Source organism: Pongo pygmaeus, chromosome 10 (assembly GCF_028885625.2).
Source record: "Pongo pygmaeus isolate AG05252 chromosome 10, NHGRI_mPonPyg2-v2.0_pri, whole genome shotgun sequence".
NCBI lineage: Eukaryota > Metazoa > Chordata > Mammalia > Primates > Hominidae > Pongo > Pongo pygmaeus.
In genome coordinates, this window is record NC_072383.2 from 103,352,680 (window position 1) to 103,369,963 (window position 17,284).

The 17,284-nt window shown below is 35.4% G+C and overlaps 1 protein-coding gene across 10 annotated transcripts in view; it reads right to left on the minus strand.

The window, feature by feature from the left end:
- SLC41A2 (solute carrier family 41 member 2) overlaps positions 1-17,284 on the minus strand; it is a 156,589-nt gene that overhangs the window by 30,351 nt on the left and 108,954 nt on the right. For 7 of the 10 annotated variants that reach the window (XM_054444307.2, XM_063646649.1, XM_054444309.2 and 4 more), the window contains 2 exons: positions 12,980-13,111; positions 11,610-11,758 (listed from right to left, as the gene is read on the minus strand). In XM_054444307.2, coding sequence (XP_054300282.1) covers positions 11,610-11,758; positions 12,980-13,111 — 281 coding nt within the window. Of the gene's footprint in view, positions 1-1,248; positions 1,336-11,609; positions 11,759-12,979; positions 13,112-17,284 lie in introns of all 10 variants that reach the window. The other 3 variants (XR_010122687.1, XR_010122686.1, XM_054444315.2) reach the window with 1 other exon arrangement.

The window sequence follows — 17,284 nt, forward strand, 5'->3', positions numbered from 1 at the left end:
GCCTTCTTGTCCCTTCTTAAAATATTTCTCGTTATTCTTGTTTGTCTTACAGTCACTTAATGCTTATTGTCCGGTCTCAAATGCTTTTGCACAGCTATTGTCCCAGCAGATGGTTCAACAAATGATTCAAAGATAAAAAGAATACAAAATCATGCTGATTGACACTTAAACTGAAAAGAGTTCTCTACACTGAAATCTCATCTTTAAGGAGAATCAACAACAGAGTTGAATGTCTAGATAATTCTTAATTATTTCTCCTGAGTGAAGAGCAAAAGTGAGAACTAAGAATAAAAAAGTTTCTACACTCCTTGGAAAAGACTGATTGTTCTTTAGCCACAGTAACGAGTAGCCACCACAACTGGTTTTAAATTCAATCAATAAACTTGCCTCATTGAACATGCTTTAGAAGCTAGCCAATCAATGATAGTCCTTGTTCCTGAAGTAGCTAATTAGGAACTAATCAATTCCATTCAATGTACCCCCTGAGGGCCAACCAAACAACGGTCATACCCAAGTAATCATACTTCTACAGATGACATTAGTCCAAACATGCTTTTGAACATTTGCCAGTTCCTGAAGCCATGCTTCTCTAAAACCCTACAGAAGATCAATAGTTGGCTCTGCTTGTGCCTGATCCCAGTATAACTCCATTACAATAGTAAGTAAAAATTCAGCTTTGTCTTTTTATTTCAGTTACTGAGTGACGGTCTCACCATCCTTTGATACCCTTTAAGCTTCCCTTTTAATAAATGCAAAAATCTTTGGAAACTTTTTGCTTTAATACATTTCCCTAGATAGTACAAAAATATAATTTAATTACTTTTGTTACACTGAACTAATACAGATGTTTAGCTTTCAAATTAAAAAGTGGTATTGTGCTAATATCTATTCTTAAAAATAGCTAAACATTTTCAATTATAGAATCATTCAGGTCAGTGTTTTGTTTTTTTTTGGGGGGGGGTGAATATTCTAGGGTCACAAATCAACCTAGATTTTATTCTGGCAAATTTCCTGAGTAATTATTTTTATGCTTTTCAATTAAGTGGTTCCACTCAGTTGTAAGATTTTTTTTGTAGATGATGTGAAAATTCCTCTAAATCATATCTGCAATGTCAGCAGGATTCAGAGCACAGGAAGCAATGTCCTAAGCAGAATACTTGAGAAAAGATGGTTCAGCTTCCCTGTTCCTACCTTCACCTTTATCAGGCTTGACAAGACTAAAAAGAGCTCTCTTTCCCAATGCCTCACCTCACAGGAATCAAGCATGCTGTGCCTCCAATACAGCAGTCATTTCATCTTCTGTGCATCACTGGCCTGGAGCCCAAGCATACCTATCTAAAGAATTAACCATAAATATGGATTTAGAAAGGTGTCTCAATTTGAGACCTTACAATCTAAGCTATAATAGCATAATCACATGACAACATAACAAAAATGCAATCACGAGGCTGTTAAAAAATAATCTCAAAAATTCACCTGCTTCAACTTCCTATCTTAAGGTAAGCATATTGATCAACTCCAAAAGTTAAAGTAGCTGTTTTCACAGCTAGAAAAAAAATTCTAGGAACTATAGGTCCTCCCTTCATATCTCCTTTATCATTCTCTTTATAATTCTCCTTCAACCCAAGCTGACAGACAGAGAAACCAATTAAGAGACAGAGGCAGAACAGTCACATAGAAAAAATAAAGAGATCCTACTTTCAGTTAGAATCTGGTAGAATTAAGTCCTGAGGAGTGAGAAGAAATGTGAAGATTAAGTAACCTGTTTAAATCTCCTGGTTGCTTAGGTTTTTCCTTTGAGATGCCATCTGGGAACAGGGTTTGAGTTAGCATCATGATTTAAAAAAAAAAAAGACATAACTACATCATTTAATGAGGGCCTACTATGTGTCAAGTATTTAAATATTATAACTGCTGTGCAAAAAGGAAGCCTTATCATTTTATATGCAAAGAAAATAAGACTCCAAGGAATAAAGTAACTTGCCTGAGGCTAAGCTAATTAACTTGCTCAGCTACTGGGTAGTTATCCTGGGATTCCAATTATAGTCATGTTGTTACCATATGGCTACATTCTTCCTTATCTAGAAGAGTGACTCCAAGGAATGGAGTAAGGTATCAGAATCAAGGTAGAGATTCTTAATGCTGGTTTCATAGGTTCTGATTGCTCCACTGCCACCCTAAGAGAGTCACTGTCCCAGTAATCCACAGCTATTGATGATGATGATGTTGATATTAAAAAATAAGACAATAATGATGAAAATAATAGCACCTTAAATGCATCATTTCATCCTTATAACAACCCACAAGGTTGGTCTAGTCTTAGCCCCTTTTTACAGGTGGGAAACAGTGCCTGAGCAGTGACTGCCTAAGCTAATGCAGGTATTTGATGGTGGAAGCCAGAGCCCAAGCCCTATAAATTATCTCACACTGCATCAGAGGAATGTGTCAGATCTCTCAAGTTTGTTGGGAGTGGAAAATAGTTGAAAATCACCATTCTATAGAATAAACTAAACTCTTTATCGTCTGTTCTTTAAGCTCCTTGATGATCTTGCTACAACCTATAATTTCTAACCTTATTTTTCATCACTCCTTTTAACTCCAGGAAATTTCTTGCTGTTTTCCATAAATACCCTGAGTTTTTCTCATTTGCCTAATGCTACACCTTTTAGCTGAAACGGCATTTTCTATGGATTCCAACAAAGCAAAATGTTATCCACTATAAAACTTCCTCCCCACATAGAAAAACCTCTCCCACTATTGAACTTCCATAGCAGTTTGTCCTTCTCTCAGAACATTCAGGAGATATTTATGTGCTTGGAATGGATTCCTACTTGACTTCAGTAGGCATTGATTCCGTATGGATCCTGTGGAATGAATATCCTTCTGGGGCAATATGCCTGGCTGGAAGAAGTTGAAGATCTAATGAAACCAGAGAGAAGAGGCAGCTGTAAATCTTTAGAAGTTGCCATCCTAAAAACTATGATCCTCACTAAGAGCAAAACACAGCATCATTTTTTTTTTTTTTTGAGACAGAGTCTTGCTCTGTTGCCCAGGCTAGAGTGCAGTGGCATGATCTCAGCTCACTGCAACCTCCACCTCCTGGGTTCTAAGTGATTCTCCTGCTTCAGCCTCCACAGTAGCTGAGATTACAGGCACGAGCCACCACGACCAGCTAATTTTGTATTTTTAGTAGAGATGGGGTTTCACCATGTTGGCCAGGCTGGTCTCAAACTCCTGAACTCAGGTGATCCACCCGCCTTGGCCTCCCAAAATGCTGGGATTAGAGGTGTGAGCCCCGCACCCAGCCCCAAACTTATTCTTATAAAACACAGTGGTTAGGAATGTAGACTGGAGCCAGTCTCCATCTTGCTGTGTGGACTTGAACAAATCACTTAACTTCTATGCCAACTGCCTCATCTGTGAATAGGAAATGATAACACAACCTTCCTTACTGGGCTGTTGTGAGGATTCAATCAGTTCATATACATAAAGTGCCTAGAACATTGTATGGCTCATGATAAATACTATACAAATATTTGCCATTATTATTTTTGAAACTCATATGTAGATTGGAAAAGTGGCTCCAGTTCCAAGAGGGGAACTGTTAGAGATCAAAAACTTTCAGAAGAAACAATTTAGGTGAAGCATACAAAATGGCTTATATATAAATGAAGCAGTACCATTTTCCTCTGAAAAGTTACAGATCAAGAGAAGATATAACTGAACACTATAAAATAATAAATCAAATGATGGCAGAAATAGGTGAATATACACTTTCTAGGTAAAGTACAGAGACAGTAGAACCAAGGAGTCCATCTGGAAACCTGAAGGAGATTGTTTTAGGTCAAACAAATTTAAAAATTGATAGTGTCTAACAGATGAATTTAAAATTAGCTATTTAGACTTGGAATTCAATTGTTTTCAGGAAAACAAGGTTTTCTGTATTGCCTGGGTTTTCTGGCTAATCCATAAAAGCCAATTTAACTTAATATTACTCTAGTAGTAACAACAGATGATTTTAATATTAACAGACTATTTTAATTACCAGATTGCTTTAGTATTAACATATATTTTACTAGTTATGTACAACAATGGTTTTATAACACATCATCTGTATTGTAGGAATGGCAACTCGTAAAATCATACATCATGAATGCAGGAAGGGATCTGAGTGATAGCTAGGGTCACTACACTTCCTAGTTTGCCTAGCTTAGTAATGGTTTATGCTTGCCACCTTAATTATTAACAGCTCCCCCTGTTAATTAAATCACAGAGGAAATTAAGTCACAGAGTGTTGTGACCTAGCAAAAGTCATAAAGTTAAGAAGGGGCTAGAATTAGAACCCATAAATACTTATTCCTAGTCCAGGAGTCTTCCTATTAGACTGCATGGACTCATCAGTATTAAGACAATGGTGATGGCCATGACGGTCAGGATTTGGGGCACCCGTACACATGAAATACAGAGTCTATGGGAGTAAAGCTCTCCTTATCCCAGAGGGACTTTCTGGGGTCAAGGGCTGAGGGATTCAAGGGATCCTTGCTTGTATCTAAGGCTGGCCTATTTCCTTTCTCACTGTCCCTACTTGTGGGTTCTTGCTCAACACCTCCCTGGAATGGGAAAGGTTATGGGGGATATAAGGAATTTATTTTGGGATGTGTTGAGTGTGAGATGTCTCTTCAACATTTAACTGGAGATGTAGAACAGGAGTCCAGACTGGAGATATCAGTCTGGAAGTAAGCAATGAAAGCGTGGTATGTGAAGCTTAGGGCAGTCATCAGAGAATAAATAAGAAGAGTTCTGCAGTAAAGAACAGGGGCCAAAAGGAAGGTGAGTGGTAAGGAGATGAAAAGGGGCTCAGGGCATTGAATAACCAGCTCTAACACTGAGGGAAAGAAAAAAATGAGGCCCGTGACAATAAGCATGATAAACTGCAGCTACTACCATTATTGGAAACTTACTATGTTCTAGGCACTCTAGCAAGTACTTTATATATATTTTCTTAGCCCTCATTTCTAACCTCTGATGTAGGGGAAAAATAAGGTTACAAGAGGTTAATAAACCTGACTATGGATACAAAATAAGTAGCAAAGAAGAAATTCAGACTCAAGAGTGACTCCGAAGATTGATCTTTCTACAATGTTCTGCTTACTCGGGGCTATCTTTTGCCCTTCGTATGTGATGTCTGGATGACAGACAGTCTGGCTTGTATTTTTCTTTTGTGGAAATATTTATTTTTATGTCTTTGTAGTTAAGATAATAACATTGAATCATGTGAACATGACTTCAGAATGAGGATACTGTCGATGCTCCTTTTGGTAAGTATGTAGAGGTCACTGGCTGTATTTCTGCTCCAAGCATGTTCTACTGGATGAGAAATGGAACACTTTTGCTCTTAATCTGCACTATTAGTGTCGTAGGTATATTCATATTACAAACACATGTTCAACAACCAGGAGCTCTGGTTATTTATAAAACAGAAATACTTATTAGGAAGTTTATTAGTTAATACACTGATTATAAGTTTTGTCATGAGGGGTATTTATCTGGGCTTGGGCTTTGCTGAGAACAAGTTTTTTTCTTGAGAATATGAATCTGTTGGAAAATATGAGATGGTGCAATTTGCATGTATGTATAAAATTCAAAAACAAGTATTGCCTAGTGAAAGTAATAGCAAAAACTAACTAGACTTCTGTTTTTAAAATTATATTAATAAGTATAAACATTACTATTTTGCTAAGAGCAGTTTCATATTTGTTGATACTGAATTTCTCAGTGGTTAAAACTTATATTGTCTGATCTCCTTCCTCCAAAAAGAATCTATTAAAGCACTTTCAAAGAATGAAAGTTAGGCATAGGCACAAAATTTAATTTATTCTGAAGTTACAGAGGAAAAAGACTGTATTGTTATAAGGAAGTAAGTCTTGGGTTCTTCTCTAGCTGTTTCATGCATTTCAATCTAATCTACAGCTAAGAGAAGATTCTTAAGGGCAGGGACAATACCTTTTATTTCTTTTGTACAGTGACTAGCACAGTAGTTGGCACACTATATGTACTATATACTTGATAAAATCGTGATATTTACAATTCTCAACTGTATGTATTGAGAATTTGTTGCCATTCTACCCTTTAAAGGAAACATTTTGTTTCTCCCATGTGAAAACAGACACAGCCAAAGGCAAAGTTTTTCTACAACGAAACTTTCAAAATAAATTTCCCATGGAATTTGGTGCTGTTAGAATTTTAGTAGAGTTCTTAATAATCTAATTTTCTGTAAGAAACCATAATTGCCTAAAATAAAGAATTCAACATTTCATTTGGAAATAGTTTAAATTCATTGTTTACTAATAATATTAACAAATACCTTGTTGGAATTCAATAGAATAGGGCTATTGAATTTAAGGGCTAGAGAAGTCTCATTTTTCTTTTCCCACTGGGATATTTTATAGCAGAAAAAATATTTATATACTCCATATATACATAATCATTATAATAAAACAGAAAACTCTTAATAGCAAAACAAAAGGGGTTGTTGTTTTTAATCAAATAAGTAAAATAGTGGATAAGAATAATGAGATTTGAATAGTAATAGACTTATTTACATTTGTGATCACCCATCTAATTATAGTCTTTTTTTCTCCTCTTTCAGTTTTTCTTTTTTTTTTTTCTTTTTTTTTGAGATGGAGTCTCGCTCTGTCACCCAGGCTGGAGTGCAGTGGTGTGATCTCGGCTCACTGCAAACTCCGCCTCCCAGGTTCAAGAGATTCTCCTGCCTCAGCCTCCTGAGTAGCTGGGATTACAGGCGTGCACCACCACGCCCTGCTAATTTTTTGTATTTTTAATAGAGATGGTGTTTCACCATGTTGGTCAGGCTGGTCTTGAACTCCTGACCTCGTGATCCATCCGCCTCGGCCTCCCAAAGTGCTGGGGTTACAGGCGTGAGCCACTGCGCCCGGCCTCCGCTTTCAGTTTTTTTAGGGGCAATCTTTTTGCCTCTTATAGGATGTGTCATCCAACAGATGACATGTTTATGTTTTTGTTTTTTCATAGAGGATATATATTTAGGATTTCTAACACGAAGGGGAACAACTAGTAGAAGCCTTAAATTAAATAGGGAAACAAACAAAGATGTACTGCTGTTCCTTCTTTGCTCAAGAGATTGTCAGTATGCTTATTTAATTGATAGTTTTCTTTGTACCTTCTCAGGTTTATTATGCTGTCAAGGGACTAGTCTTTGAAGAATACTGTAGGGCGTAAGGCAAACAAACAGAAAACCCTGAAGATGACAGTAAGATTCCCTTCGTTACATCTTAAAAGGAAGGCCAACAATGCCCATCCTAACTTGGAATCCCATATTACGCTTTTGAGTTCATAAGTTAACAGGCTTTGAGCAGTCAATGGAGCATCCGAGTAAGTAGATGTGAAGGCTGGGAGAATCACTGCTTAGAGAGAAAGAACCCAAGAAACATGTCTAAGTTTGTAGAGGAAAGTATACTCTGCTTCTATGAAATCAAAGCTGTGGGTTCAATGTGCTAGTTTAACATAAATAAAAAATTATATTCTAAAAAAAACAATTGTGCCTTAAGCACACCTGGTAGTCTCATAAATGCTGACTGATGCTATAAAAGGTATAATGGATCAAGATGGTTAGCTAGATACCAACCCATCCTTACAGTTGAAGAAAAATAAACTCAAAAAGCAATGTGATTGGTGGTATGTCAAATAGGAATGTCTCTTAGCACATTACTCTGGTCTTGATATGGTCTAGCTACTCTGATTGCTCTTGGGACTGGGCAAGAACATGAATAGAGTATAATCCATCACATCTTCTGACTGTGGTTCAGTGGCCTAAACATCACATAACAAAACCACATTTGATAGCTTCCTTCTAATTGCAAGACACATAACAAATACCACCAAACAATGTAATTTGTGACATGTAAGTAGTTTTTCTTAAATTTAAAAAATAATTTCAAAAAATGGCTAAGGGCAAGATAAGAAACTAACTCAGCCATTCCAATGCCAAAGAATTTCAAATTTAAGTTGGCTTTTTACTTTTCATTAGAAGAAATACCCATTCAGCTACAAGACCAAAATTGAGAGATGATATACTCTGAAAATAAAATCTTATACTAACATCTAAAATCTGAAAGTTTTATTTTAAAAACTCCTTATTAAGGAAAACATATACAAAAGTAGAATAGTATAAATTAACCCCACTCACTCTCAGGAACCATCACTCAGCTTCATCTATTATCAACTCATGACCAGTTTTACCCCTCCACTTCCACTTCCCCAGAAATCAGGTTATTTCATCTCTAAACATTTCAGTAAAACCTTACAATTTTAACTGATCACTGTTAGAAGTTGTGGGGTTCTGTGTTTCATTTTTAATTGCTTTTATTTTGGATACCTATGTCAGTGAGGAAACTGGTGTTTATTGAAGACAAGGAGAATAAAAAATCTAGATTTTTTCTTTAGTTCTTCTGTGATTTCTTGTACCTAAATACAGTTATAAAATTTTCTCCTCCTTCCACTGAAGGAGATGGAGCTGGCAAGATATAGTCATTCAGTTTTAACAAGCATTAATTGAGCACTAGGGACAGGGCTGGGTGCTGGAGATACAAAAATGAGTAAACAAAGATCCTATTTCTAGAATGGGGTGAGACAGACACAATAAATATTATAGATAATGTCGATATAATATGGAAAATGCTAGGATAATGGTATTCACAGGGTACTTTGGGAAATAGAGAATAAGGCAATTCAGAGGAAATCAGATATTCAAGAAAGGCTTCCAGGAAGAGATGATATCTGAGTAAATGCAAAAGTGCTGCAATTGATTGTTACTATGTCATTATAATAAGTGCAATATGAAGGTTCCTTCAAATAGATTTCATTCATTTAGTGGGTTGGGGAATTAGCAGGGAAGCTCCTCAAAGAGTATTAGTCTGTGAAGTGTGTAAAACAACAATAATTTATAAAAACAGCCACTATATCATGTCCTGTGGGGAATACCAAAGGGAAAGGCATGGTCTCAACCCTCAAGAAGGTAGGAATGTAGATGGGGAGAAACTCAGCATGCATTGGAAAACTGCACTATAGAATATTCAATCAAATTAGAGAGTTTAGGGATGAGAAGAGTGGCATGAACTGAAGTATTTGAATAAGAGCTTGGACCAAGGTTTTGAATATAAATTTAACCTAGATCAAAAAAGGAAGACAATCTAGTAAAGAATATTAAAAGGTAAGTTTTAAGTGGTCAAAGATTCTTTGTCTTTAAGGAGTTATTTCTTCATTCTGTTCATCTTTGGATTGACTGAAGCCAGGTGGGGAAGGTCATCTTTTACCTAAACCTTAAAGAGGTGTGTGTGTGCATGTGCTTATGTGTATGCTAGTGTCAGAACATGAAGATTTGATCTAATAATTTACAACCTATTCTAAGCTATTCTATTAGACTAATGCACAATGTCAGGCTGCAAATGCAAAGGTCTACTCTGGCAGATATCTGATTCTTGGGGGAAAAATGAAAAGCAAAGCCCATAAAAATTAAAGTTATAAAAGACACATAAGAAAATTCAATCAACAGTATAGTTTCCAGCTGTCCTTCTGAAATCAATGATACACCATTTATAATACTATCTTTAATAACAACAACAATAGCGTCAGCTAACACTTATACAGCATCTACTATAAACACACTTTATATAAGTAATTCATTTAATCCTCAAAGCAGCCTGTCTGGCAGTTAGTACAACCTCTCCCATTTTACAGAGGGGGTAACTGAGACACAGAGAGACTAATAATTGCTCTTTTCTCCATTCTAGTTATTCAACTTTCACTGGTGAGACTTTAGATCAGAGGTTTAAAAGGCATGTAGGTACACAGTGGATATATGTTGAAATCTATTTTTAATAAACTAGAAAAATTACTTATATCCTTCATTGACTTAAGTGAAATGCTGCATGATAGTATATTGGCACAGAACCATAAACATAGATGTCAAATAATCCATGAGGCTAAGAGGCAGAGTTGCAAACAGGAATATGCTCCAGCAATGGCTTGTTTATCAGCAAACCAAACACTAGTCTCTGAATACTTCCCCTGGGATTGAAGAATGCATCTTTTTCACAATAGTTACACAAAGAACAGCATCAAACATATATGACAATAAATGACCATATAATATACAGCAATAAAAGTAGCAATTTGCTATAAGTTTTGTCCCTACTGAACTGTAGAAAAATATTACTCCCCAGGTAGAGGTACTTGCTTTTCCTTTCAAACTCTGAAAGCACTTCATATATAGCTAAACTCAGTACTTACATTATAGTACATTATAATTATTTGTTCGTATAGTGGCCTTTCCTCTAGACTACGAGACCTTGAGTATAGAGTCTGAACTTATTCCTCCTGAGATTTAAAAGCCATCCCTCCATCTAGTAGCATGAAGGTTTACTAGATGAATAAATTAATTAATTATTCGATAGGTGACTTTTAGTAAAATCTAAGGCACTATAAAGCATAATAGACAAGTTAAAAATGTCAAGTTATAAGGGTTTTGTTATTTTAAGAATAGATTCTAATTTCCCTTGCATTTAAGGCCTTTTCTACACCAGCCCTAATCAACCTTCTAAACCTTATCTTGTCTGTTAGATCCTATATATGAATTATTTTATCTTGCACAAGCCCTGTGCTTTCTCACTCTATGTTTTAACTCAGTAATCTCCAAAAAGTTTTAGATTATGCAGCTCTCTCAGTATAAAATATTTGTTATACTTATTTAACATTGTGCTAAAATATATTTATTACTAAGCAAACACAAAAATGGAAGAAAACAGATATTTTAAACAAATGAAGTTTTAATCTTTTCTTCCTCCACACGATGCATTGCTCTGTATGTATCCCACTTTGAAAATCGCTGATTTATATCAAAAGAACAAATCTCATAGCATTTTGTGAGAATTAAATGAATCAATACATATAAAGCACTTATAATGCTGAGCATATAGGAAACACTATACATGCCACTAATTTCATTACCATCATTATCATCAATGTAGTTTCTTTTGAGTGGAATAATGTCTACATACCTACCTTCTAGCCTCCTTCCTACACGCCAAACTCCTTGAAAGCCAAATGATAAAAGTTATCTCTTCAAAGAACTATTTGAATCCATCTCTTAAGGGATTAGGACTTATTGCACTGAAGAAGGTACCAAATCTACAAAGTTTAGCAAGAAGCCATGCCCAGGAAGCCAAAATAAAACTAGAACCATTGGTAAAAATTAAAGATGGGTTTATGGAAAATGATGCAAATGCAAAGAGATATGATTATTAGCTCCATGGGAAAGAAAATATAAGAAAAGTAAATATAGCCATAGTGAAATTATCTGACTCTATAATAAACAATGTTTACATTAACCTAATAATATAAATATTGATGACTAACACAAAATTGTTTATTGGTTTTAAGAAGATCAAATCAATATGAAGATATTCAGTTGATTTTTGAAATGGTAAAATGTGTCACGTGTTTTTATATTTCCACAGTTGTACTTTTACAGCAGTCTCAGCATAAAAGAGATTTCAAGAAGTTTTAACTCTTACCTGTAACACAGCGGCAAATAAATACACTACTATGAAGATTATAGTTAAAGAAGTATGACCACTTTTCATCAAATGAATAGTGTAGAGGAAAATTAAATGTCCAGGAATCACTAAAAGCAGCAGAACTTGAGCAGACTTATTATTTACTCCTGTAATATAAAATGTAAAAGTAATTAAAACAAAATTATATTTTGGTTAATAGGTCATAGTTATTAAAATTTGAGGATTACTTTCTAGTTACTATACTTCATACTATCACATGAAATTTGATTGCCAAAAATAAATTTCAAGTAGTTACAATTCATTTCATTCTCTGAAATTTCCACTATATATGTTAATTAAATGAAAGGTGGTTGATAAAAACTTGCTATGAAGAACATCGGTCACACTTTAATATCTATCATAAAAACAGAGAAAATATAAAGTTCTTAAAGTACAAGAATGTTTTAATTTTATTAATTTCTTTAGACTTCTATCACTGGTATTAAAAGGGTAGCCATTTCTGATCTTCATTCAAAGATCAATAATGGCCACGCACAGTGGCTCACACCTGTAATCCCAGAGCTTTAGGAGGCCAAGGTGGGAGGATTGCTTGAGGCCAGGAGTTCAAGACCAGCCTGGGCAACATAGTGAGACCTCATCTCTACAAAAAATAAAGATAAAAAAAAATTAGGCAAGCAAAGTGGCTCGTGCCTATAGTCCCGGCTACTCAGAAGGCTGATGTGGGAGGATCACCTGAGCCCAGGAGTTTGAGGTGCAGTGAGCTGTGATGGTACCACTACTCTCCAGCCTGCGCAACAAAGCAAAGCCCTGTCTCAACAACAACAAAAAATTTTCTAAAACAAAAGTCAATAATCACACTTATTTTCATCAGGGAAAAAAAATGACAAGAATTGTGAAGTTTAAAATTGTGGTCTTAGTTTTTTGGTAATCATGTGCCTTTGTTTTTTCATAGCCACATAAATAATGCACTGTTCCTTGAAATCGAGGTTATCCCTTCTCAACTGGTTTGTTTGAGATCAAATGCCTACATTTAGAAAGGCCAAAATAATAATATAGATAAGATAGTACATCTGCTTCCTGAAATCACCTGGCAATTATTTTTTTTTGTCTTTCACAAAATAAGGTTTCTCTTTCACAACTAACAAGCAAGATACCCCAGAAAGAGGCATCAAAGAGAAACATTATACAAAAATCCTCAGCAACTGCAGAATTGATACACATGCCTTTTCATTCACTGGGATTAGCTCTTAGAAATAGGAAAGTTGAGCAACTTTCACAAAACACATATTCAATAAATGTTGCCTGCCTATAATCTTAGAGAGCAATAGCCCTTGATCTAAAATATGCAAAAATCCATAAGCACATACCTGGACCAAAGAAAGTTCTAAATGGGTAGTAACAACCTTTGGGTTCATCAGGCAATTCTCCTGGAATGCTATGTAAATGGAGGTAGGTAGAAATCCTGCTAGCCTGAATGGCCACCAAATTACCACCAATACCTGAAACACAAGGAAAAACAAAGTAGCAATCCTCATATTTTAAACAACTTGCATAAATTCAACCAAAAGCAAGCCTCTTTGTGTAACATTCTGGGCCAATAAAACAAAATAAAGAGTTCTTCTGAAATGTTGATCTATTTAATGTTGAAGTAGACATTCCAAAGGCATAAAATCATTGTTAGATAAGATTAATTCATTATTTTTCAAACTTGACTGGTATAAAAGCAGACCAGAGCAGGTAATTTTTAAAAGTCATTATCAAAACCAAGAAATAAAATTAGGTACCAAGATCCTTCATGTTTATCACCTTAATGACAGGGAAGATAAGCTAGACTTACTCAAATAGATAAGGCTAGAAACTTTTCTTCTCAGCTTACTAAAGAAATTGGTACAGAGCCACTGGAAAAAATACTCATTACCGTCTCACATACTCTGAGGCAGAAGAGTTGATGCCAGGATGTGAAACGAATTCCAAAGAGTGGTAAGTCCCTCCAAGGTAAGACAGGATACTCAAATTGTTTCTCCTTTTGCAGAGTACAGGAGAAAGAAGTTAAGCCATAAAAGTGAGTAAGAAGAAAACTGAAAAATTCAAATTCTTAACTGATGAGTGTAGGACTGCCTAAGATTGAGGAAACAGCAAGAGAATCTCAAACCCCATCCCACGCCTTTCACTAAGAAACATCAGCAACTGACTGTTGGGGGAAGAGCAAGAGCACAGATAGTTAAGCCTTCCAGGCTGCAGGCATACAGCCCTCCACGCTTCACACTTAGCACAGGGTAGCCGGAGCATGCCCATAAAGAAAGTTGAGGTTAGTGGTGAGCTGAGGGTAATGATAATAACCATAAAAAACAAACCCAGTTCAACTGCTGACTAGATTGACTCAATCCTCCATCCTAATGATCTAGCAGAAGAAAAGAACTCCCATTTCTAGGCATAAATAATATTTATCTCAGTCTCCAATAGTCTTGTATGTATAATGTCCATCATTCAATTAAAAAATTAAAAGACAGGAAAAAGCAATAAAGAATATAAACCATTGAAGGAGTTAAGAAGTCATCAGAGCCAGACCCAGAGATGAATCAGGTGTTGAAACCATCCAACTAGGAATTTAAAATAATTATAATTAATATGATAAAGGATCTAGTGGAAAAGATATACAAATATATTAAAAGACAGAGACATAAATTAAAAGTAAAAATATGGAAAAAGATATACCATGCAAACACTAAGGGAAAGAAAGTAAGAGTGACTATATCAATATCAAGGGGAAAAAAATGGCATTCTAACAGGGAATATTACCAAGGATAAAGACGAACATCGTATAAAGTTTAAGAAGGTCAAGATGGCCAGAAGCAGTGGTTCCCGCCTGTAATCCCAGCACTTTGGGGGGCCGAGGTGGGTGGATCACGAGGTCAGGAGATCAAGACCATCCTGGCCAACATGGTGAAACCCCGTCTCTACTAAAAAAAATACAAAAATTAGTTTGGTGTGGTGGCGTGTGCCTGTAATCCCAGCTACCCCGGAGGCTGAGGCAGGCGAATCACTTGAACCCTGGAGCTGGAGGTTGCAGTGAGCTGAGATCACGCCACTGCACTCCAGCCTGGTGACAGAGTGAGACTCTGTCTCAAAAAAAAAAAAAAAAAGTCTAGTCTTCAAAATACATCAAGAAGCAAAAACTGATAAATCCGAGAGGAAAAATAGACAAGCCTGTTTTTATACACAGAAAACACTGTATCTCATTCATTGAGTACACATATAGTAAGTCCTCACTTAATGTCATTGATAGATTCTTGGAAACAGACTGTAAGCGAAATGACGTACAGCAAGTCCTAGAATAGCATTATTCAATGTCGTTATATTATAACATTGATGAGAAAAAAGTTGGTTTTGTTACGTATTGTTTCACCTAAAGTCACAGTTTTAAGAACCTGCTAGCGATGTTAAGTGAGCACTTACTATATTTTAAAAATCAACAATGATACAGAAGACTTTAATAATACTATCAGCCAGTTTAATCTAAATTACATTTGTAGAACATACTACCCAACAACAGCAGAATACATTTCACACATGCACTCACGGAACATTAATGAAGATAGACCATATTACGGGCCATAAGACAAGTCTCAATAAATTAGAAATGATTGGAACATGCAAAGTATGCTCTCTTTCCATAACAGAAAAGTAAGATATCTGAGGATTCCCCCAAATATCTGGAAAGTAAACAATACATTTCTAAATAACCCGTAGTTCAAAGAAGAAAACACAAGGAAATTTGGAAAGTATTTTGAATTTACTACAAATGAAAACATAAAATATTGAGATATGTGGGAGGCACATAAAGCAGTACTTAGTAATTCATAGCATTACTTATATTAGGAAAGAAGAAAGCTTTCATATCAATGATCTAAGGCTCACATCTTAAGAACGAAGAAAAAAAATTAAACCAAAAGAAAGCATAAGGAGGGAATAAAATAAGAACAGAAATCAATGAAATAGAAAATAAAAACAGCAGGGAAAAATAAATGAAACAAAAAGCTGGTTCTTCGAATAGATAAAAAAGAGAAGACACAAATTCCAATATCAAGAATGAAAGAGAAGTCATCACTACAGTGCATGCATTAAAAGGATAATATAGGAATATCATAAACTTTAAAAATACTAAACAATTAGCAAATCAAATCCAGCAAAACATTTAATGTATATCATAACCAAATTTGATTTATCCTAGGAATGCAAGACTGATTTAATAGTTGGAAAGAAATTAAAACAACTCGGCACATTAACAAATGAATGGAGGAAAAAATAATATAATTGGATGAATAAATGCAGAATAATTTATAAAATTTTATATTTATCATTAAAAACTCTTAGCAAACCAGGAATCAAGTAGGACTTCTTTAACTTGATAACCACACACACACACACACACACACACACACACACACACGAAATCTGAGATATGACAAAGGAGGAACTGCAAATCAATAAACAGTGTTATCAACTTTTAATAAGTAGTGCTAAGATAATTATTAATATGCCAAAAACCTATGCAATTTGATCCCCACTCTCATATCATGCACAAAAATAAATTCCACATGATTAAAGACCTCATGCAAAAGAAAAACATATTAAGTTTTGCAAGATGATAATGAATGGATGAAAAGGATTTTTTAACAAAATAGATAAATTACACACCATAAAGGAAAAAGTTGACAAATCTGACTACAGTGTAATTAAAGCCTTCTGTTCATCAAAAGACACCATGGAGAAAGTGGAAAGACAAGCCACAGAGTGGAAGAATTTTTTTTAACACATATAATTGTCAAAGGACTACTATCCAGAATATATGAAGAACTCCTACATGTAGAGAGAATCAGTAATTGCAGAAATGCGAATAAAAGCACAATAAATATCATTTCATACTCATCAGATTGGCAAACCTTTTAGCCTAAAAACATCAACTATTTATAACGACGTGCAGCAAGGAGAACTCTTACACAAAGCTAGCAAGAGTGTCAACTGTTATAATCCCTTTTGAAAATATTTTGGCATTGTGTAATAAAGTTGTTGAGGCCAAGTGCAGTGGCTCACACCTGTAATCTCAGCCCTTTGGGAAGCTGAGGCAGGAGGATCGCTTGAGCCTAGGAGTTTGAAACCAGCCTGGGCAATATAGTGAGACTTTGTCTCTACTAAAAATAAAAAAATTAGCTGGGTGTGGTGGTGCACACCTGTAGTTGCAGCTACTCAGAAGACTGAGGCAGGAGAATGGCTTGAGCCCAAGAGATTGAGGCTGCAGTGAGCCGTGGTCATGCCACTGCACTCCAGTCTGGGTGACAGAATAAGACCCTGTCTTTAGTAAGTAAGTAAGTAATTAAGTAAGTAAGTAAGTAAATAAATAAATAAATAAATAAATAAAGTTGTTGATAGGCATACCCTACAATCTAGCAATTCCACTCTTAGACAAATACTCAAATAAATGCCTACATATGTACAACAGTTGGAAGAATGAGCTCTGAAAGAAGTATGAAATCAAGAGAACTTGACATCTTAAATTTATGAAGGACTCCATTTAAATCATACCGAATACACTGGCACAGGAGATTTTTGAACAAGAAGAATTAGAGAACAATTGCAACAGGATGTCTGAACCAGGTGCTAAAAGTTGAAAG